Below are 17,561 nucleotides of genomic sequence, written 5' to 3'. Positions count from 1 at the left end.
CCACCATTTGTCTTCAAGGGTGCTTTGGGTGCCCAAACAGCTGCCTGATAGGACAGCCTAACACTATCCCTGCTGAGCTTCAAGAAGCTCACCTTTACCTCTTGTTTTTGGCCTCAGACTTCCTTTTTCTTCCCTCCGCAGAGCAAACCATTGACATGGGCTTCCCAGGAGCTGGGCTGCTGGTACCATCCTGCCAGTACACCATGGTGCCTCTGAGGGGCATCTCTGCTCCTCGTGCCAATGGACATCCCTATGTTAATGGGCAGCCCTACGCCAACGGGGCACATCTGAATGGCATCTGCCCCGCTGCAGGAGTGGGCTATGCAAGCACCAAGCCCCGAGATTACAGTCCAGATGAAGTGCCACAGGTATGTCCACACCTGCGATTACCAGTTGGTTTGACATGAGCTGGGGGCTGTGGCTGCAGTGAGAGGGACTCTCCAGACATGCCTGGCACCCTTTGCAGCACATGGAAGTGGCAGGACTGGCTTCTTAATAGAGGCTTCCCCTTTGCAGCGGAGTCTGAGACATGGGAGGAACAGGAAGGTCTCCAAAACACTGGTGAAGAGGTGGTTTCTTGGGGCAGTGGCTCTAAGTATGGAGGAGGCAGTGAGCAAAGGCTACTCTTAAGGGAATGCTTCCTCTTTCTCCTGAGCAAAGCTCACAGGGACTGACAATGTTGAGGGCTCTGTGTGTAACACAGGCCAAGGCAGTGCCACAGCTGAGACTATAAATTGGTTATCATACCCCATTGATTCAGCAGTAAGCGTGAAGTGAGTTTTTCAGTGCTCAGTTCCACTCTGTCCTCTGTAGCAAAAGGAATGGTTTCAGCTTTCTCTGCCTTCTGTCATAAGAGCTTCACCAGTCTGCCCCACGGCTCTGGCTCCCAGATCAGCACCTGCCTCTTAACGTTGCTGTGTGGCGTTGCTCTGCTGAGAATCCTTCTCTCTCCTTCCAGTCACACGAGGAGACCAACGCCTTGCTGCAGGCGAGAGTGCTGCAAAATGGGAATGCCCAGCAAGACTACCAGCCCTCCAGGTTAGTCCTGGCTTACGAAGGGGAAGAGTGGAACAATCCAGTGGGGCCCACAAGACTACGTGCTCACAAAAGCTCACCCTCAGCACGCTCCCATCTCTCCCAATTCACTTGGGAAACAAATCCATGCTCCAGCACTAGGCCTTCTTGGTCTAAATTCTCTTCGTACAGCTCATTCCTCTTATGGTTTGAGGGAGGGATAATTTAGAGATGGCCGAGACCTACTTCCCCCTGCCCCTTTTTCCTCCCCCTGCTCTTACGTGGGAGACTGAAAAGTAGGATGAGAGAAGCTAACATCTATGACTGGATGCTGATCAACAGCTGCCCCAGCATCTGGCCAGGGTCCAATTGCCAGTGCTTTCTGTCTCGCTGTTCAGATGCCAAGTCGTTATTCCCATGCTGCCCGGGACTCACTCCTTCCAGCTCCTGTGGCACTCACTAGGTTTTGAATCGTGGATACCAGGTCCCACCACCTTATTCCCATCCCGCAAGGACATCCCGATTTCTGCTCTTCCCCTCATTTAGGAATGCTTTGTGTCATTGCATTGATGCAGCTGGCTGACATGTTACATAAGTCGTATCTTTCAAGGAGGAAAGATCTGTGAATAGTGCTAAACCTCTTTGTCTGCCTCCCCAGATTGCCCAACTCGGGAACAGAAGACAGCTCTTTCCTCTACAGTCTCCCAGATGACTCCACTCACCAGCTTCTTCAGCCACGAGATGACTGTCCCCACCTTCAAGAGCACTTTGTTGGCCTCCATCATCCAGTCATGGGCAGCAAAGTGGGAGGCCCTAGCCTGGATGGTCGACGGGATCCCCTGTTCCACCAAGGTCAGTGGTCTGGAAAACTCAGTGTTTGCTTCATCTCATTGTTTTAGGCTGATCTTGAAGGGAAATCTCACTGCAGAGCCTTTGATGGCTCCGTTCATGCTCGCTTCTACGGTGCATGGACAGTTTCAACACTGCATAGAACCAACAGCATGGAAAGGCCACACTAGCAGCTGGGGACTGTAAACGGCCTCAGTCAGTTTTAGAGGACAGATTTCTCATTTCTCCAAAAGCCTGAGCTGTACGCTGCCAGAAGGGCACATACCCACCTCCAGTTGCAGAGACGCTGTCCTTTAGTCCTTCTTAATTTTGCATTTTCCAGACCACCAGTAAAACAACAAGGTCCCTGAAAAATTATGTGAATCCATCTACCTAGGACCTGATCCGTTGATCCACCCCTGTAGCGTGGATCGAGCTTGTTGTGTGCAGGCATAAGATCGAACTCCCTTGTAGCCAGGACTTTCAGAATGCAGTTCTTCCTCTGATGAGAGTACCTATCCTCATAAAGTGGACTGTTGACTAGAGCATTTCTCATTTCTGTATGCATCGTAATCGTTTCTTGTTCCTTTCCCTTTCAGGAAGCCCTTGCTGCCTAGGCCTAGTGCCAGTTGAAGAGGTAGAAAGACTAGATTGCTGCCAGTCCAGAGATCTCCATCCCCAGAATCCAGTGGTCACATCTTTGGGTCAGGACCTACCAAGACGTCTGAACAGCAGCCCGTCACCACTGAGGCCCTTAGAGACTCATTCTCCTACTAGCTAGGGACCAAGCTGCCTTTTGCAAAAGACTTATTCTACAGAGAAAAAGAGAATGGGTATTTATTTTTGTATAACGCCCCTATTTATATATTTATGCACTTGTATATAGATGTATATGTGCCTTTTATAATGCTATGGAGACAGAAGGCATCCTCAGCAAGGTCACAGGAGGGCCCAAGAAACAAGGCAGCAGCTATCCATGGCACCGGGCTGTTCATCAGAGCACAAGATTGAAACAGCAGCACAAGAGACGTCGCAGGACATGGGTCCAAACAGAGCTGCCACCACCGAGATCTAGCACCCTCTTGCAGTGAGGGCTTCACAAACGATAACGCTGTCAAAAAGGTCTTGTCTTCTCCCCCACAGGAAGGCACGTCCCAGGAACACACTCCTGTGAATGGACTGGAGTTATGCACTCTGCCTCATCAACTTAAACAACCCTTCTCATACACACCATCTGCAGCCGCGTATCTGTAAAGACAAACCCACGCTTAAACATCTAAAATAAAGGCTTTAGTCTTTTCTGTGGCTGGCTGCATGCTAAATCCTCCCACAGAATGAACCTACTCTTTTTCTACTTGCAGACACACAGCAAGCAGGACACCTGGGGAAAGGTGACGTTTTCCTGCAGTTATAGTTTTCCAAATATCCACCCACGTGAATATTCTCAATGCTGAGCTCAGGAGAAGAGGGACAGCCGCTACCTGTGCCAGTTAAGTGACATAAAACTTCCAGTGAGGAGCACAGCTAGAGGAAATTTTCATTTATCCCCAAGGACAGCTGCATGAGTTTGGTGACGGGGGGGAGGCAGACGGACACCCAAATCTCTGCAAATTTTGTTTCCTTATCCCCCACTCCCCATCCTGTGGTTTTCTGGCTTCAAAAGCTTTCAGCGTCCAGGCCTGTGGATAAGTGTGTTTTTTTTCCCTTAAGGAACCAGAGGATGCTCAGCACCTTCCTAGGGACCCACTGAAAAGGCAGGCAGCACAAGTACCATTCATTTGGTTGTGCTGGGGCCAGCAGGGGCAGTTCTTGTGCCTGGCTGGGATATGGTTGGATCCTGGCTGAATGCTCCTCTGGTGTACAAAGACCAGTGGCAAAAGGCAGGGAGTGGGGAGGAAGAGCAAGAGCAGCTGCAGGTTGTGCAATCTATTTAATTAAAAACTAGCAACAAACCCCAAGCCTCCCTGTGCACCCTCAGAAACTTTGCACTGGAAGAACAGTGCAACGCAACCCCTCCGCTTTGGGCTTGAAGGAAGTTTTCACAGTAAGGCAGGGTAAGTGCTGTAAATGATCATGCGCTGCTGCCATACCGAATGCCAGAGGGAAAAAAAAAGAGTAAAACCTGAAAACATACAGAGCCTGGCGCCCTCTCACTCTGATCAGGCAGGTGCGAGCCAGTGGAATCACAGGCTGACTTCGCATTTGCTATACCCTTCTCATGCCAGGTGAATACCACGTCCCGCACTGCAGCGCAGTTTTCCACTGCTGCGGAGCAGAGGCAAGTGGGAAAGTCTTTGACTGGCTCCATACCCATCTGAGCACTGTAGGCCCTGAGGAGGACGGTCCCTTTGCTTTCTCCAAACATACAGCCCTTCCCTTGACTCTAACTAGCTCCGTTAGCAGAGAACTGCCATTGCTGCTAGGATGTTCAGCAAACAACAACACACACCCTTAAGGCAGACCTCTTCTGGTATTTTTGAGAACACAGGTACCAAAGCTATATTTGCCCATGTGAAAGTCTCATATCCAGCCTTCAACAGCCACTGTTTTGAAGAACAGATGGACACATACGCACGCGCACACTCAGGGCACCTGCCCAGTGCAAATCTCTGCAATGGACTGGTAACAGCATTTACCGGTTGTATTTGCGCTTTTTTATTCCGTATCTGTCACTACAGTCATATTTTGATAGGGGAAACAAATATAACCTTTTACAACTAAACCCCTGTATAGCCAAAGCAATTCATTTCATGCTTCCAGATATTACTACTGCCACAGTTTACCATGTCCATTTTTAAGGGATACTTGGACTGTTAGTTACCGTTTCTGGTGTAAGAACGGGGAATGTTTCAGTTGGTGTCTCAGAGTCCTGTGGTGACCCATCTTTTCTGCTAAGGAGAGAGAGTTCTTCTCTTAAGCACCCATCTTTTCTGCTTAGAAGATTGATTTCTTCTCTTAGGAGGGCTGTGTTACGAGCCATGTGCTTGAGCCGTGACGCCAGCCTGGCCTTCTCTTTGATGTCAGTAGTTCGGGTGCCCTGAAATTCTACTCCCTGTAAGGAGAGGAAACAATAACTCCTATAAAACATGGGAGAATAAATGGTGGAAATTTATTTCAAGTGGGAAAGTGAGGCTTTCCAAGAAGCAGGACAGCTTCATGACTTCTCTGCTCCTCAGTCAGAACTACTCAGAAGTCAGAGTGAGGGACCATTAACTTAGATTCAGACTGTCACAGGTGGCTGCCTTATTCCCTAGCACAGAGCAAAGAAAACATTTTAATTCATTTGGCTGTTTCCATGTAACAAAGGAATAATTTTGACCTGCTGCAAGACATTTTCTAATTAGAAATGGGTTCGTTTCAGTATTAGAAAGCAGCTAAGTAAGAAATCAGCAGAGAAGCTAAGGCATGGCCTACTTCAGGATCAGCGCATTCATCTCCCTTTCTACAAGACCTGGAGCAGCCATTCAGCCAGTGCCGCTGGGCGGTATTAGCCCGAACTGCTGACTGCAGAGCAGGATGTGAGACCAGAGAGCTGGTGAGGGCCAGATGAACCCTTACCCATTTCTGAATAGTCCCAACCCTGCATGCAGTACAGTGGCTAAAAGGCTTACCAGATCATTCTTTAGTGAATCCAGCTTAGTTTCAAGTTGCTGCTTTTCAAGGCAGAACCGGTTCAGCTGCTGCAGCTTGCTGGTGTTTTCCTTTGTCAGCTTCATGAGCTGCTGCCGCAGGTCTAAGATTCTTTCCTAGAAAGATATAAAAGATTGAGCTGGGATGAGAGAGGACAAAAAGTGTGAAGTAGGGAAGAAGTGCTAGGCACAACGTAAGTGTCACAGAAGGGAGGTAAACAACAGACTGATCCTGCACACACCACCTGAGCCCACAGTACCTTTAGTGCAATCTGACTCTTTATTATCCTTTTTTTTTTTTTTTAATATTGCAAATGCCTAAGTATTTAGGTAAAGCAGTTAGTTAGGCAAAAGCGTGGGGAAAGAGAAAACCGTTGGGTACATAGTACTTCTGTGTGTGCGCTACATATTAAGCTGGTTCCTACACCTGCCACAAGCCAGCATAGAAGAGGAACAGAGAAGGCTGGGGCTATGAGTTCCCGCTTGGAGATTTGGCTCTCATATCCAAATCTAGAGGGAGGACAGGGGTTCTTTGCCCAGCTACAAACACAGGACAACCAAGAGAGCAAAGAACTGCAAATCTGCTTCAACACTGTACTTCCCTGGCAATGCGTCATGCCGCACAAACGTGCAAGGAGTGGCCAGGACAGCTCATTACAAACCTACTTGTGTCCTGGCTGACGTCAGTTAGAAAAGTCTTGAGCCAGATCTAGATGTGCGCTGTGTTGAAGGATACCAGACTCACTTCCCTAAGGAGCAGTGAATACCCACCAGCGAGGCTAATACCCACCACCAACCAGAACGTGTTGCCAGCCGACATGAACAGGAGAAAGTAGAAATCACAAAACATATTAGATATATGTATAAAGGTGCTGATGTTTTACTGCTCGGGGGCGGCAAACAAAAAAAATCTTAAGTCAGTTCAAAACAAGAGGCATGACACTTGCTCAAAGAGAGATTTCTCCCTTGACTGTTTTCTAATTATTCTCTTTCCATATTTTTAAAAGGTCAGCCAATGACAGCATTCTGTAAGGGCAGCATAAGAGCGCTGCCTGCTTGCACCACAGTAGCTGAGCCTTAGGCTCCCCCAGATAGAGACTGCACTTTTCAGACCGCACAGACTAGCATCCCAGGCATGAGCCAGGGCTGCCCTGTACTCAAATAGTTCGTCACCAAAGGTGGTGGGAGGAGGCAGTAGGTGCCGAATGCCCGCTGAAAACCAAAGGAAAACACTCCGGAAGAACTTCGCATAGGGACTGAAGCAGAAGGATGCATTTGAGAAAAGTAAAACAAAGTCATCAACTACCTCCATGAGAAAATAGGATGTGCGTCAGCAACTGAAGCAGAGGTAGGAATGACGATGAGAAATGGGAGCTGGACGTTATGGTCTATTAATAACAGGTGAAAAAAACCAAACATGAACCTGTTCACAAAAGATTTTAGTGCAGCTATTCAGCCCCAGACAAACGAAACCTTAACAGATCATCATAACATATGCCCTCCTCCTTACCTCCCACTCTTGGAGTTCCTGGGAGTGCACATATTCTTTCTCCATTATTTGCACTTCCAACTCTTCCATGCGTATGTTAACAGAGTGTGCTTGAACTGCTTCAAAATCAACCAACCGGCCGAACTTCTTCATCATCAGATGACTGCACTTCTCTTCCAGTCCTAAGAGAAAGGGCATGGCACAAATGGCAGCACTGTCTTTCACTGGTTAATATGAATTTCTGCCTTACCCCCAGCTTTTTGTCTGAGCTTTTTCGTATTTGCCCTGCACAGATTCACACAAAACCACACAGAGCTCACAACTGAATCTTGCCATTTGTCCTTGCCCATGACCATGTCTGTGTTGTCACTAAGCCACATTCTAAGCCAGTCCTAGTAAGCCACTCCCACACCAAAGGCTACATAGGGCCTCCACAGGTTTGGTGGTGCTAGACACATCCTGGGGTTTGGTTCTTGGGAAAGTAAGTGTTTCAGATAGGGCTTGTTTCATTGTTCTTATGTTACACAGAGGAGGAAATTGCCAAAAAAGCTTATGTGGCTTTGGGGAAAGTACTTTTTTCCTAGCAGTTCTGGTTTACAGCCAGAAATAGCAATCGTGTGTCCTGACTTCCAGTGTCTCATCTCAGTCAACTCTCCTCGTATTAAGTTCCCAAATTATTTCACACAGCCTAATGACTCCGCAGTGCTGGAGAACTACCAATACTTCATCAAAACAGTCCACTTGATCTGCTCTTTCTGCTTTATTTTCTGCAGTAACCAGCTGTGACATCTAGGTGAGTGTAAAGACAGACATCTAGTGAGTTACCCACACCCAGTGAGGGGGACAGAATGAGCACTAGTATGCTGTGTTGTTCAGAGTCTCTGTTACTCACGTCGAATGTTTATGTCCATCTCCTTTTTGTCCTGGACAAGCTGCTTATGTTGCTCCTGGGCCTTCTTATAGATCTCTCTTTGCACTATCTTTTCATTATGTAGGTCCACCGTTCTCTTCTGCAGATACTCTAAGGACTGGTTCGTAAATACCAAAGCCTGGGAGAAGTCACTGGGCATCTCCCCATTAACCAAGTACTCCACCTGCAAGAAACAGCCATAAGCAAGGCTGACTTTACTTATTAAGGGTGCTGGTGATCTCTCTGGGTAACAAATGTGGGAGCGTTAGAGAACTAATGAGGGAGGTAACAGTAAGCGTGGGCACGACTCTCACGTTTTGGGCCAGGGAACCACTACCACTCAGCAAAGCCCAAAGACTACTTAGATTTGTGATGACTGCCTACATGTAAAGCTGTCTACCCTTCTATGGGCCCTGGAACAAAGGGGGAGTGAGGGACTCCCTGTCAACTGTACTTTTGAATGATCTGGGAGCTGCAGGACTGCATAGTCAGGACTTAGACTCTTCTGTCTTCATTACCAACCTTTTAATGAAGGGAGATGGAACAAATGGAGAGACCTGAGCTTGCCTCAGAGGTATATAAGCCAGAACAGGCAGAGGCCTATCTTCTCTCTCTGAGGACAAGATTCAGCCCTGAGGAAATAACAGTATTGTCTTGAGTTTTCCTCTTCATTTTCTATTTATCATCCCTGTGCTAACAGCTGTGTAGATGAATGCATTGCATCCAATCCAGCATTCTTGAATTGGGCAGAACTCCCATTAGTTTCAATAGTTTGGGGGCTTTTTTGGTTTGGTTTTTTGGGGCGGGTTTTTTTCCAGTAGAATATCAGTAGGTGTGGACCTGAAGGAAAATCCCATGCCAAACCTATAAAACACTTGAAGACTATGCACATTTCAGCAATGGGCTGACCTGCCTTACCTCTTTTCTGTCAGTATAAGAGTAGAGAAGGAAAAAAAAAATCTAGAGGAAATAGCAGCATGAAGTTTAATTAACGGCACTTCACGCCCAGGAGACTGGTGAATCAGGAACTAAGGGCCCCAAAGAACAGTAACACCATTGTTTAGATATATATAGGCCATTCTGCACCTGCAGATGCACAACATCTTGAATTACCTGATGGAGTTTCAAAGGGACAACTACATATAGCTCATTCAGTCTCTGCTGTTTTTCCCACTGAAAGGTCTCCAGTTCCATCTCTGCAGTGTCCAGACTGGTTTCCACTACTTTTGCCTGCAGAAAGATAAATTGTGGACAACAAAAATCCTGTAGCACTCAAATACATAAAGGCAGCAAGGTTCTATGTTAGAGTTCCTGATCCAAAGGGAAAGGAGGAAAAAAAAGTTATTTTTTTTTTACATACTATGATAGATGAGTTTCATAGGCAAACACGAGGCTCATCTATGTATTCAAGAAAGATTCTATCCTGAATACCTCTGTACACATGTACACTCATAAACATCTCCTTACTAGAGAAGCCCTGTATGTATCAAGAGACAGCTGCTTTGTTTAGTGTCTAAAACACTTCTAGATCTACAGAGCCTGCAAGATATTTTTTATTGTGTTATGCCTGGAAATGCTTATTGATTCTGCATGAGAAAGAAACAATTCAGACTCAAATGTCAGACCCCAGGGTGAATATGTGGCAGCTGGCACTTAGGAAAGCCTTTAAAAACTAAACAAAAAACCTTGTAAGTTAAGCATATTTGATGGAACATTTTTGAGACACAATAAAAGCAAGACTTGCATAACATTATTTTGGCAGAACGCTCTCTCTATCCCGGATAACCCTTCAAATTAAGATATTTTTGAATTAATATGAATCAAATGTCTTGATGAATGCAGGAACTCAAAAAAGCTAAAAGGAAAACTTGCACCAAGTGAGTTTATTCAATGATTACCACGACAAAGAGCAAAAAGAAATAGATGGAAGAACAGCATTTTTATGCATTTATTTTAACCTGCATTTGTGTTAGGATAAGGATTCTCTAATCCCTCCATCCCCATACACATGCACAGAGGATGGGCCAGGCTACATCAGGTGTTGCATCTGAACCAAAGAATCCAGTTTCTGCTGCTGCATGATGGTTAGACAGCCGGGAAGGAACTGGACCTAAAACCTGGATCCAGCCCCGTAGCAGCTAAGGTCGGACCACCTTGATTTACCCTTTTCAGGACGACAGGTGACCCATGTTGAGCTGCCTCCTGCCTCTGTGCTACCACAGATATCTCTACCCAAACTGAGGTCTCTCAAAGGGTTAGAATTTTGTTTTTAAATCTTAGCCAAAATCACTAGCACAACATTTTCACTGTAATGGAGCCAGCTGATGCTGGCTGACAAGAAAACACTACAATACCTTTTTGGTCAAGGCATTATATTTCTTTCTGAGGTTAGCAGCAACTTTCTTCTCCTCTGTTAAAGCTTTCTCAATGTCTAACCGCTTCTGCCGGAGCTGCATGGTGTTTCGGAAGAGTGCCTCATTGCAGTCTGAGAAGGAAAGAGTCAAAGAATAGCTTAGTTTCATTATCACTGTATTATGGTTACAGGCTTGAGCTAGCAGCTTCTCCTACTGTGTACATTGCCCAGCATTCCCCATAATAAGACCATGGTCTTGGTTCCCTAGAGCTTTCTCAAACATAAACCACACGGGCCACGTTCCTCCACGAGGGGGTGAATGTCTTGGATGGATCTTTTTTCTTTACGTTCAGTCAAGACAGTTTGTTTCCAGAAGTAAGACTAAATGCATCAAAGCCAATATTAAAGCCAAGTGCTCAAAAGTTAGCTTTTGTAAGTAATGCAGTCCCAGTAATTAATACATGTTACAGTATAATCTTCAATTACGTGAACATGCAGTTGTTTATCCATAGCACCCTTCCCTATAAATGGCGAACTTGCTGGAGGGATCACTTATAGTTCTATTTGTAAATGAAGCTGTGGTTCATAGGACCTGTTTAATTTGTTTCATGGTAAGGAGGATCTGTGAATTTGTAACACAGTGATTTCAGTCATATTAATCAAGTCACCCTTATCAACCCAAATCAGTGGGCATAATAAAAAAAAATTTTAAAAAAGTCCAATAAAGGCAAAGCAAATTACACATAAAGAGACAAGTATGAAGAGGCTAATGCAACATATAATTTCCCCATTAAATTAGTAATTTGGACTTTTTCAATAAAAAGTAAAAATCCTCTTCAGTTCTTCCCAACATTTCATTGAAAAAGGAGATTAATGACAAGTTAATCAAAAATTCAATTTGTGAAAATGATGTTAAAATACAATTTAAAAAAATATGATAAGGTAATTTGTTGGTAAGTTCTAACTGAAAATAAAGCAGTGTTGTTACATAGTCATTGACATATCACACAAAGATTTTAAAAAAACCCAACACCCTAAACTAGTTAAACTCATACAAAAGAAAAGGGGGGGGGGAGAGTTGCTTGCCTTTGTTGAATGAATGAATGAAGAGGATTTTGCAAAGTAAAGCTCCTAACTTTTCAGATACCCATAAGAGAGCAGCCTAGCAACAGGCAATTGCTGCATAAATCCACGAGGTGGTAACAAAGAGCTTAATTTAACACCACGGCAGGGTCCCCGCAGAACTTCCCTGAACAGGGATCTAGCTAGGCCAGGCAGCAGGCTTCCAGAGAGCAGCTACAGCCTCGCTCCAGCTCCGCTCCTGCGAGAAGCCTTTTCTCTCCAGAAAACAGCTGTGAAATGGTGAACGGTTCTTCACACAAAATAATTAATTCTTAGTGCTTAGCTAAGTTTTATTTCCCAAAATTTTTAATTAGGGTACCCTATACTACCAGCAGTTTCATTATCTTCACAGATTTCCTGGGGAGAAATGCTGCACTCAGGAGGGGTACACACATTCTGGCCCCTAATGGCATTAATATGCAGTGAATAATGAAAAATTCTGTGTTTTCTTTTTAAACACACAATGTTGCCCCTAAAGCTAAACAAGTAGTCAATCCAAGGAAATGATGGCTTAGGTACTCTTTGGGCAAACAGAGTCATCAAAGACTTCATCTTCAGATCCAGCATTTTCTTCATCAATCCCCAAGCTGGACCCATCATCATTCTCCTCTTCATTCTCATCTTCTTCATCTGGAAGAGAAGGACAGTACTACTGGCTTGCAGAACACACCCAGACCCACTAGCTGTGCATTATGCCAATGTGCTGCTGAACACAACCCCAATAATCCATGAAAGATCACCCTGGTAATATGTGGATCCAGGCACCTTGTGCCTACTGCATTGATTTGATAATTTCACAGAAAGAAAAAACAAAACAAAACAAAAAACTGAGGGAGAGAGATCACCTAGTAGTGCCAAATGCACAGACACAGGCACATTTTTAGGACTTTCTTCAATAATGTTTCCTTTCTTTATATGTGCTATGAATCTAAACCTTGTAGGTTTAACATTCTACTAGAGAGATTAATCAACCAAGCAAAATACACAGAGGCACAAAACTGCCACAAAAGCATCACTGTTGTCTGCACTTTTTGCTAATCATGTCCCATTTGAAGTCAAAAGCCAAGTCAGAGAGAGAGCACAAGTATTTTAGCTCAGTAAGACTGCCTAGCCTTAACAGTTTAAAACTGAGCCACTAAGATAAATGAAATCCTTTCGTAGTATGTTTAGTCCTGTGACTAATAGGCGATTGCAGATTAGGTCTATGATCTCTCATTAGTCAATGGACAGATTAAAGGAGAATGTCATGAATGTGGCAAACTAATCACTTATCCGTAGCTCCCGTTCGTACAGCATAGGAAGTAGCTATTTAAAGCTTTGCCTCTTCTTCATACCAATTATCAGTCCCCAGTATTGACTTACAGGAAGTAAATTGCAGGAGCTGTCATCAGACCAAATGTAGTCATGTTAGAACTGGAATTACACCATTCTTATCATTCAAAATGGCTGCCACAAAACATGGGTCAGTATATAAATGAATCTGGGTAGGTCAGATCTATGTTTTTTTGAACTAAGTTCAGTGCTGCATGTACCCAGGGCTCCAGCTAGACTGAGAGACATTTACTTGACCACATGGAAGTATGTGTAACAAATCCATAAAACAAAAAGAACAGCATCTCCAACCTGCTTCTCTTCCTACTTCTTTTTTTTCCATGCACTTGATTTTCTTCTTCAGAACCTTGGTCAGAAAACGGGCAAACTCATTGTTTTCTCCAAGGGATGCTTGGAAGTTGGCATAAAGAGCTTTCTCACATTCCTGAAGTTTTACAATCTCACTCTTTCTGTCCTCCATCTGTGCAAGGTAGCTGTTCAATTTTGACTGAACAAACAAAAAAACTACTTCAGTTAAAAGGTACAACCCACATGTGTGTATATAGGATGTATCTGTGAAGATCTGGAAATGCAAAACTTCTTTCTCTCTTTACACCCATGCTTCAATCAAGCAAAACCTAGAAGTATGTTCTTAAATTTAAGTATATGATTTGTCACTTATTCCACATCATGAAGTACCTATTAAAATACAACCGTTAAGGTTATGAAAAGATTAACTATTGGAAGTTAAAAGCGACCATCCTAGATTGATCATCAAGAGCTTCTTGTTTTTCAAAATTTAGCACTAGATGCTGGATCAGGGCTAACATGAAGCAAAGAGATGCCACCATTTACTTTATGGCTTGCTTTTGTTTCAAGCCATGCATTAGTGGTACTGTTAAATCCAGACACACATGGCCTACTTACTCGCGTGGCCTCCTGCTCACTGATGAGAGTGTCAACACGCCCCTGGAGAAGGGTCTCACGTTTCTCAAGGTTCTTCAGGATAAGCAGCTCTTCATACCATGTGATGTAGCGCAGGTCAGCACTTTTCATCTGCACATCCAGCTTCAGTTTCTTGTGCCGCAGAAAGCGAAGTTCAGCATCAAAGTTGATCACCAGTGCATTGATCTGGGGCATATGAGAGAGTCAAATGAGGAACAGGGAAAGTATTAGGAGTGGAGCTAAACATGTAAAGCTAGAGAAAAGAGCAGAAGGGAAAAATTCTCTCTGTCAAATCAACAACTCGCCCGTGCTATTTACTACGGATTACTGAAGCGCTTAGAAAGACAAAGTTAACCCCAAATGCGTCTTTGTTCTCAGCACAATAGTAAAAGAATCACCAGGGCTTCACAGGAATGTTTCACTGCATCCCACTCCATCCCAGAAGTATTTTACTCTTCAGAGAACGTTTTACAGTAGCCTGAAGCAGTTCATGTAACAATCCCAGATGTAGCAATAAATATGTCTTCTGCCTTGACAGACTTCTTTCAGAATACCTGCCAGCTCTTCCCTTAGACATTTACAGTTAAATCAGTACTAGCAGCTGCCAACATTAACTTATACATATGTGATGATCACAGCAGCATTTGGATATTCTCTCAAAACCTTCACACACATGAACACAAGGGTGTCTGTGTTGGGGTAGACCAAAGAGTCAATGGCCAATAGCAGAAGCTAGAGAAAAGATGGTAAGGAACAGAGCAAACAAGTGAACAGTGGTACACCTCTGGCACGCTCCTCTCTGTACCCTCCTAAACTCTGATTTAGGGACATCCTGAGCTTGTAGTGGTATGTTTGTGTTCAACAGCTTTGAATGGATTTTTCTTCCAGACTTTATCAAATTGTAGCTTCCCCCACATCCTAACACTGAGTTCCAAATCTTAGTTATTGTTGGATAGGGAAACTATTTCCATTTGCATGTTTCAAGCTTTCTACATGACCATTTGATTTGATATCTCTCCTTCTTTTAAGAGGTGATTCCCACTCTCCTTTTCTATGCTATTCATAATTTTATCACCTCTGCTCCAACCCTTTCAGTTGCTCCTTTTCCAGGCCAAAGATGCTTTATCCATTTAGATGTGCCTTTTAAAGAAGCTTTTCCATGACTAAGCATTTTGGTTACTCTCTTTTGTACCTTTTCTAATTCTACAAAATCATTTTTGAGACCAAAGGGTCGGGTCTACAGTTATTTAAAAGCGGAGAATATCACGAATCTACAAAGTTGTAGTGATGCTCCTTTTTTTCCTCTTCGTCACTTTTCAAGTAATTTCTAACATTTTACTTGTCTTTTTTGGCCACTAAGCTCGTGGTTTCATAGAACAATCAATAAGAAATCTAAGATCTGTTTTTCAAGTGATAGTCAGCACACAGGTCACAGGTAGGTATTTATACCGATTTACACTGTAAACTTGCACCAGATAGCATTTTCCTGAACTTCGGAAAGGCAAGAGTAGCTGCAATCCTGAGACAGAAGGAAGGGGTTTTGGTTTTATTTCTGGGGCAGTGGGATTGTTCCATCTGAAAAAAATAACTTTTGATTTCCTACCTTTTTAATCAAGGTCTCCTGCAAGTATAGGTTTTTTATCTTCTCCCTCTTTGAAATTTCCAGTTCCATTTCTGTTGGCTCTGCCTTCTCGATCTCAAAAACCTTTCGCTGCTCTGTGACCACAGATGATGCTGTTTTCATCAGGCGTGCACCTGCAGCCTGTGCCATGGGGTCAATCTCTTTAATGGAAGGAGCTCGAAGAAACCCATGTCTAAATGCACAAGATGAGGGAGACCCTTCCAGCTGTTCCTGGAGCTTTGCCTTGGCCTCCTGCTCCTCTTTGAACTTCAGGAGGACGTCACTGTCATACTCAAATTTTTTTTCTGGAACCTCATCTGGGTATAACTGAGGGATCGGGGGAAGAGGGAGATGTTCTGATAAATCCAAGGCTGTCTGTATGGATTTCAATTCTTGCACTAAACACTTGATCTTATCAATAATAGAAATCTTGAGATCCCGCAAAGACATGATCTCTTTGTTCATATTCACTTTCCTCTTATGGATCTGCAAAGGAAAAACAATTTTAGCAGGATTCCCCAGGAACACTTACATAGTATGTAGACCTCCCCGACACAAGTAACGATTAAGAGGCTTGTTATACTGACTTTCCTTCTTTCCACGCTAGCTTTCTTTTCTGTACCATCTCCACACATTAGCATTTTTAAACACCTGTCTTTCAGTCTGTGGTTTTAAAATCTTTGGAACCACCTCTATTCCTCTCCTTCACAGTGAATAGCAAAGGTGTAAGAAGGGAAACGAAGCTTCCCCATCCTCTCAGCTCCTGACTTGATTGTGAGTTTCTTGACATGAGATGTTGAAGCAGTGCAGAAAGCAGACAGAGGCTGTGAAAATAAGCTGTGGGTTTTAGGGGATTAGTCATTTGGGTTGTCCCTCATTAAATACAGAGTATCTCAGCCTTGATATATGGCCCTCTTTTCAGGCATATAGTACAAATAATACACTAACAAAAGGAAAATCAGATCTCTTTTAGTATTTTGTAAGCAAGCAAAAGAAACATACCTGAGAGGACCTTTACTGTACACACTACCAAATGCACTGCTGTACAGAAATCTAGACCTTGACATAGTCATTGAAACAAAGCCGTTATCTCATATAACCTCAAAGCAAAAGAAAAGGGGCTCCACAAATGTATGTTCTGGAAGGCAGATGAGATTCTTGTCTTTTATATGTGATGGTGAAGCTGAAATCACAGCTACTGCAGGTGGTTAAAAGTGGAACAAAAGTTCTGAATTTTTGAAGTATAGTAGATAGCAATATTAAAAACAGGAAAGTAACATTCTGTCAGATGCTTTTGGATTTCATAAAAGCCACTAGATGTCCAAAACAAATTCTATCCAGGCCTTCCAGCAATCCAGAGTCCCAAAGTCAGCTCAGAGAACTTTGGCATCAGCTGTTTTTTTTTTTCTCCTCCAACTCAAGATGAAGATCCACTAATCTGAAAAGTGCCACTTATATCACATGTAAGAGGTGGGAATTAAACAGCCAAGTGCAGCAAAACCTATTTGTAACAACTTGTTTGCATCTTGCTTGGCCTGTAGGCAGACCTCAGTAATAATTCTATATTCAGAATTCAGTAATAATAATTCTGTTCGACATCATTAATTACCTGGATGATGGGGCAGAGCATACCCTCAGCAAGTCTGCTGATAATGCAAAACTGGGAGGAGTGGCTGATACACCAGATGGTTGTGCTGCCATCCAGAGGGAGAGGCTAGAGCGATGGGCTGACAGCAACGTCATGAAGCTGAACAAGTGGAAGTGCAAAGTCCTGCATCTGGGGAGGAACAACCCTATGCACCAGTACATGCTGGGGGCTGACCAGCTGGAAAGCAGTTTTGCAGAAAAGAACCTGTGGGTCTTGGTGGACACCAAGTGGACCATGAGCCAGCAACGTGCCATTGTGGCAAAGAGGGCTAACAGTATCCTGGACTGCATTAGGGAGTGTTGCCACAGGTCAAGGGAGGTGATCCCTCCTCAGCACTGGCGAGGTCACACCTGGAGTGCTGTGTCCATTCTGGGCTCCCCAGTACAAGAGAGAGATGGGACTACTGGAGACAGTCCAGTGAAGGGCCATGTCGTGGTTTAACCTCAGCCGGCAACTGAGCACCACACAGCCGCTCGCTCACTCTCTCCCCCCCGTCCCAGTGGGATGGGGGAGGGAATCAGAAGAGTAAAAGTGAGAAAACTCGTGGCTTGAGATAAGAACAGTTTAATAATTGAAATAAAATAAAATAGTAATAACAATAATAATAAAAGAATACACAAAGCAAATGATGCATGATGCAATTGCTCACCACCCACCGACCGATGCCCAGCCAGTCCCCGAGCAGCGGCCC

General features: G+C 44.1%; 2 protein-coding genes across 2 annotated transcripts in view; one reads left to right on the top strand and one right to left on the bottom strand.

Annotated features, from left to right (window-relative positions):
* Positions 1 to 2,655, top strand: part of BOC (BOC cell adhesion associated, oncogene regulated) — a 56,788-nt gene extending 54,133 nt beyond the window's left edge. Inside the window, 4 exon segments of the mRNA XM_009329607.1 lie at positions 142 to 368; positions 959 to 1,038; positions 1,673 to 1,866; positions 2,442 to 2,655. Coding sequence (XP_009327882.1) covers positions 142 to 368; positions 959 to 1,038; positions 1,673 to 1,866; positions 2,442 to 2,623 — 683 coding nt within the window. The 3' untranslated portion in view covers positions 2,624 to 2,655.
* Positions 2,656 to 4,659: 2,004 nt separating this feature from the next.
* CFAP44 (cilia and flagella associated protein 44) overlaps positions 4,660 to 17,561 on the bottom strand; it is a 49,286-nt gene continuing 36,384 nt past the window's right edge. The window contains exons 25-34 of the mRNA XM_009330508.1: positions 15,205 to 15,708; positions 13,584 to 13,787; positions 12,969 to 13,164; positions 11,865 to 11,975; positions 10,225 to 10,355; positions 8,984 to 9,100; positions 7,853 to 8,054; positions 6,982 to 7,142; positions 5,454 to 5,588; positions 4,660 to 4,668 (exon numbers count right to left, since the gene is read on the bottom strand). Coding sequence (XP_009328783.1) covers positions 4,660 to 4,668; positions 5,454 to 5,588; positions 6,982 to 7,142; positions 7,853 to 8,054; positions 8,984 to 9,100; positions 10,225 to 10,355; positions 11,865 to 11,975; positions 12,969 to 13,164; positions 13,584 to 13,787; positions 15,205 to 15,708 — 1,770 coding nt within the window. The remainder of the gene's footprint in view (positions 4,669 to 5,453; positions 5,589 to 6,981; positions 7,143 to 7,852; positions 8,055 to 8,983; positions 9,101 to 10,224; positions 10,356 to 11,864; positions 11,976 to 12,968; positions 13,165 to 13,583; positions 13,788 to 15,204; positions 15,709 to 17,561) is intronic.

The sequence above is a fragment of the Pygoscelis adeliae genome, unplaced genomic scaffold (assembly GCF_000699105.1).
Source record: "Pygoscelis adeliae isolate BGI_AS28 unplaced genomic scaffold, ASM69910v1 Scaffold120, whole genome shotgun sequence".
Classification (NCBI taxonomy): domain Eukaryota; kingdom Metazoa; phylum Chordata; class Aves; order Sphenisciformes; family Spheniscidae; genus Pygoscelis; species Pygoscelis adeliae.
Note: the sequence above shows the minus strand (reverse complement) of the source record. Positions and strands in the feature narration are given on the sequence as shown.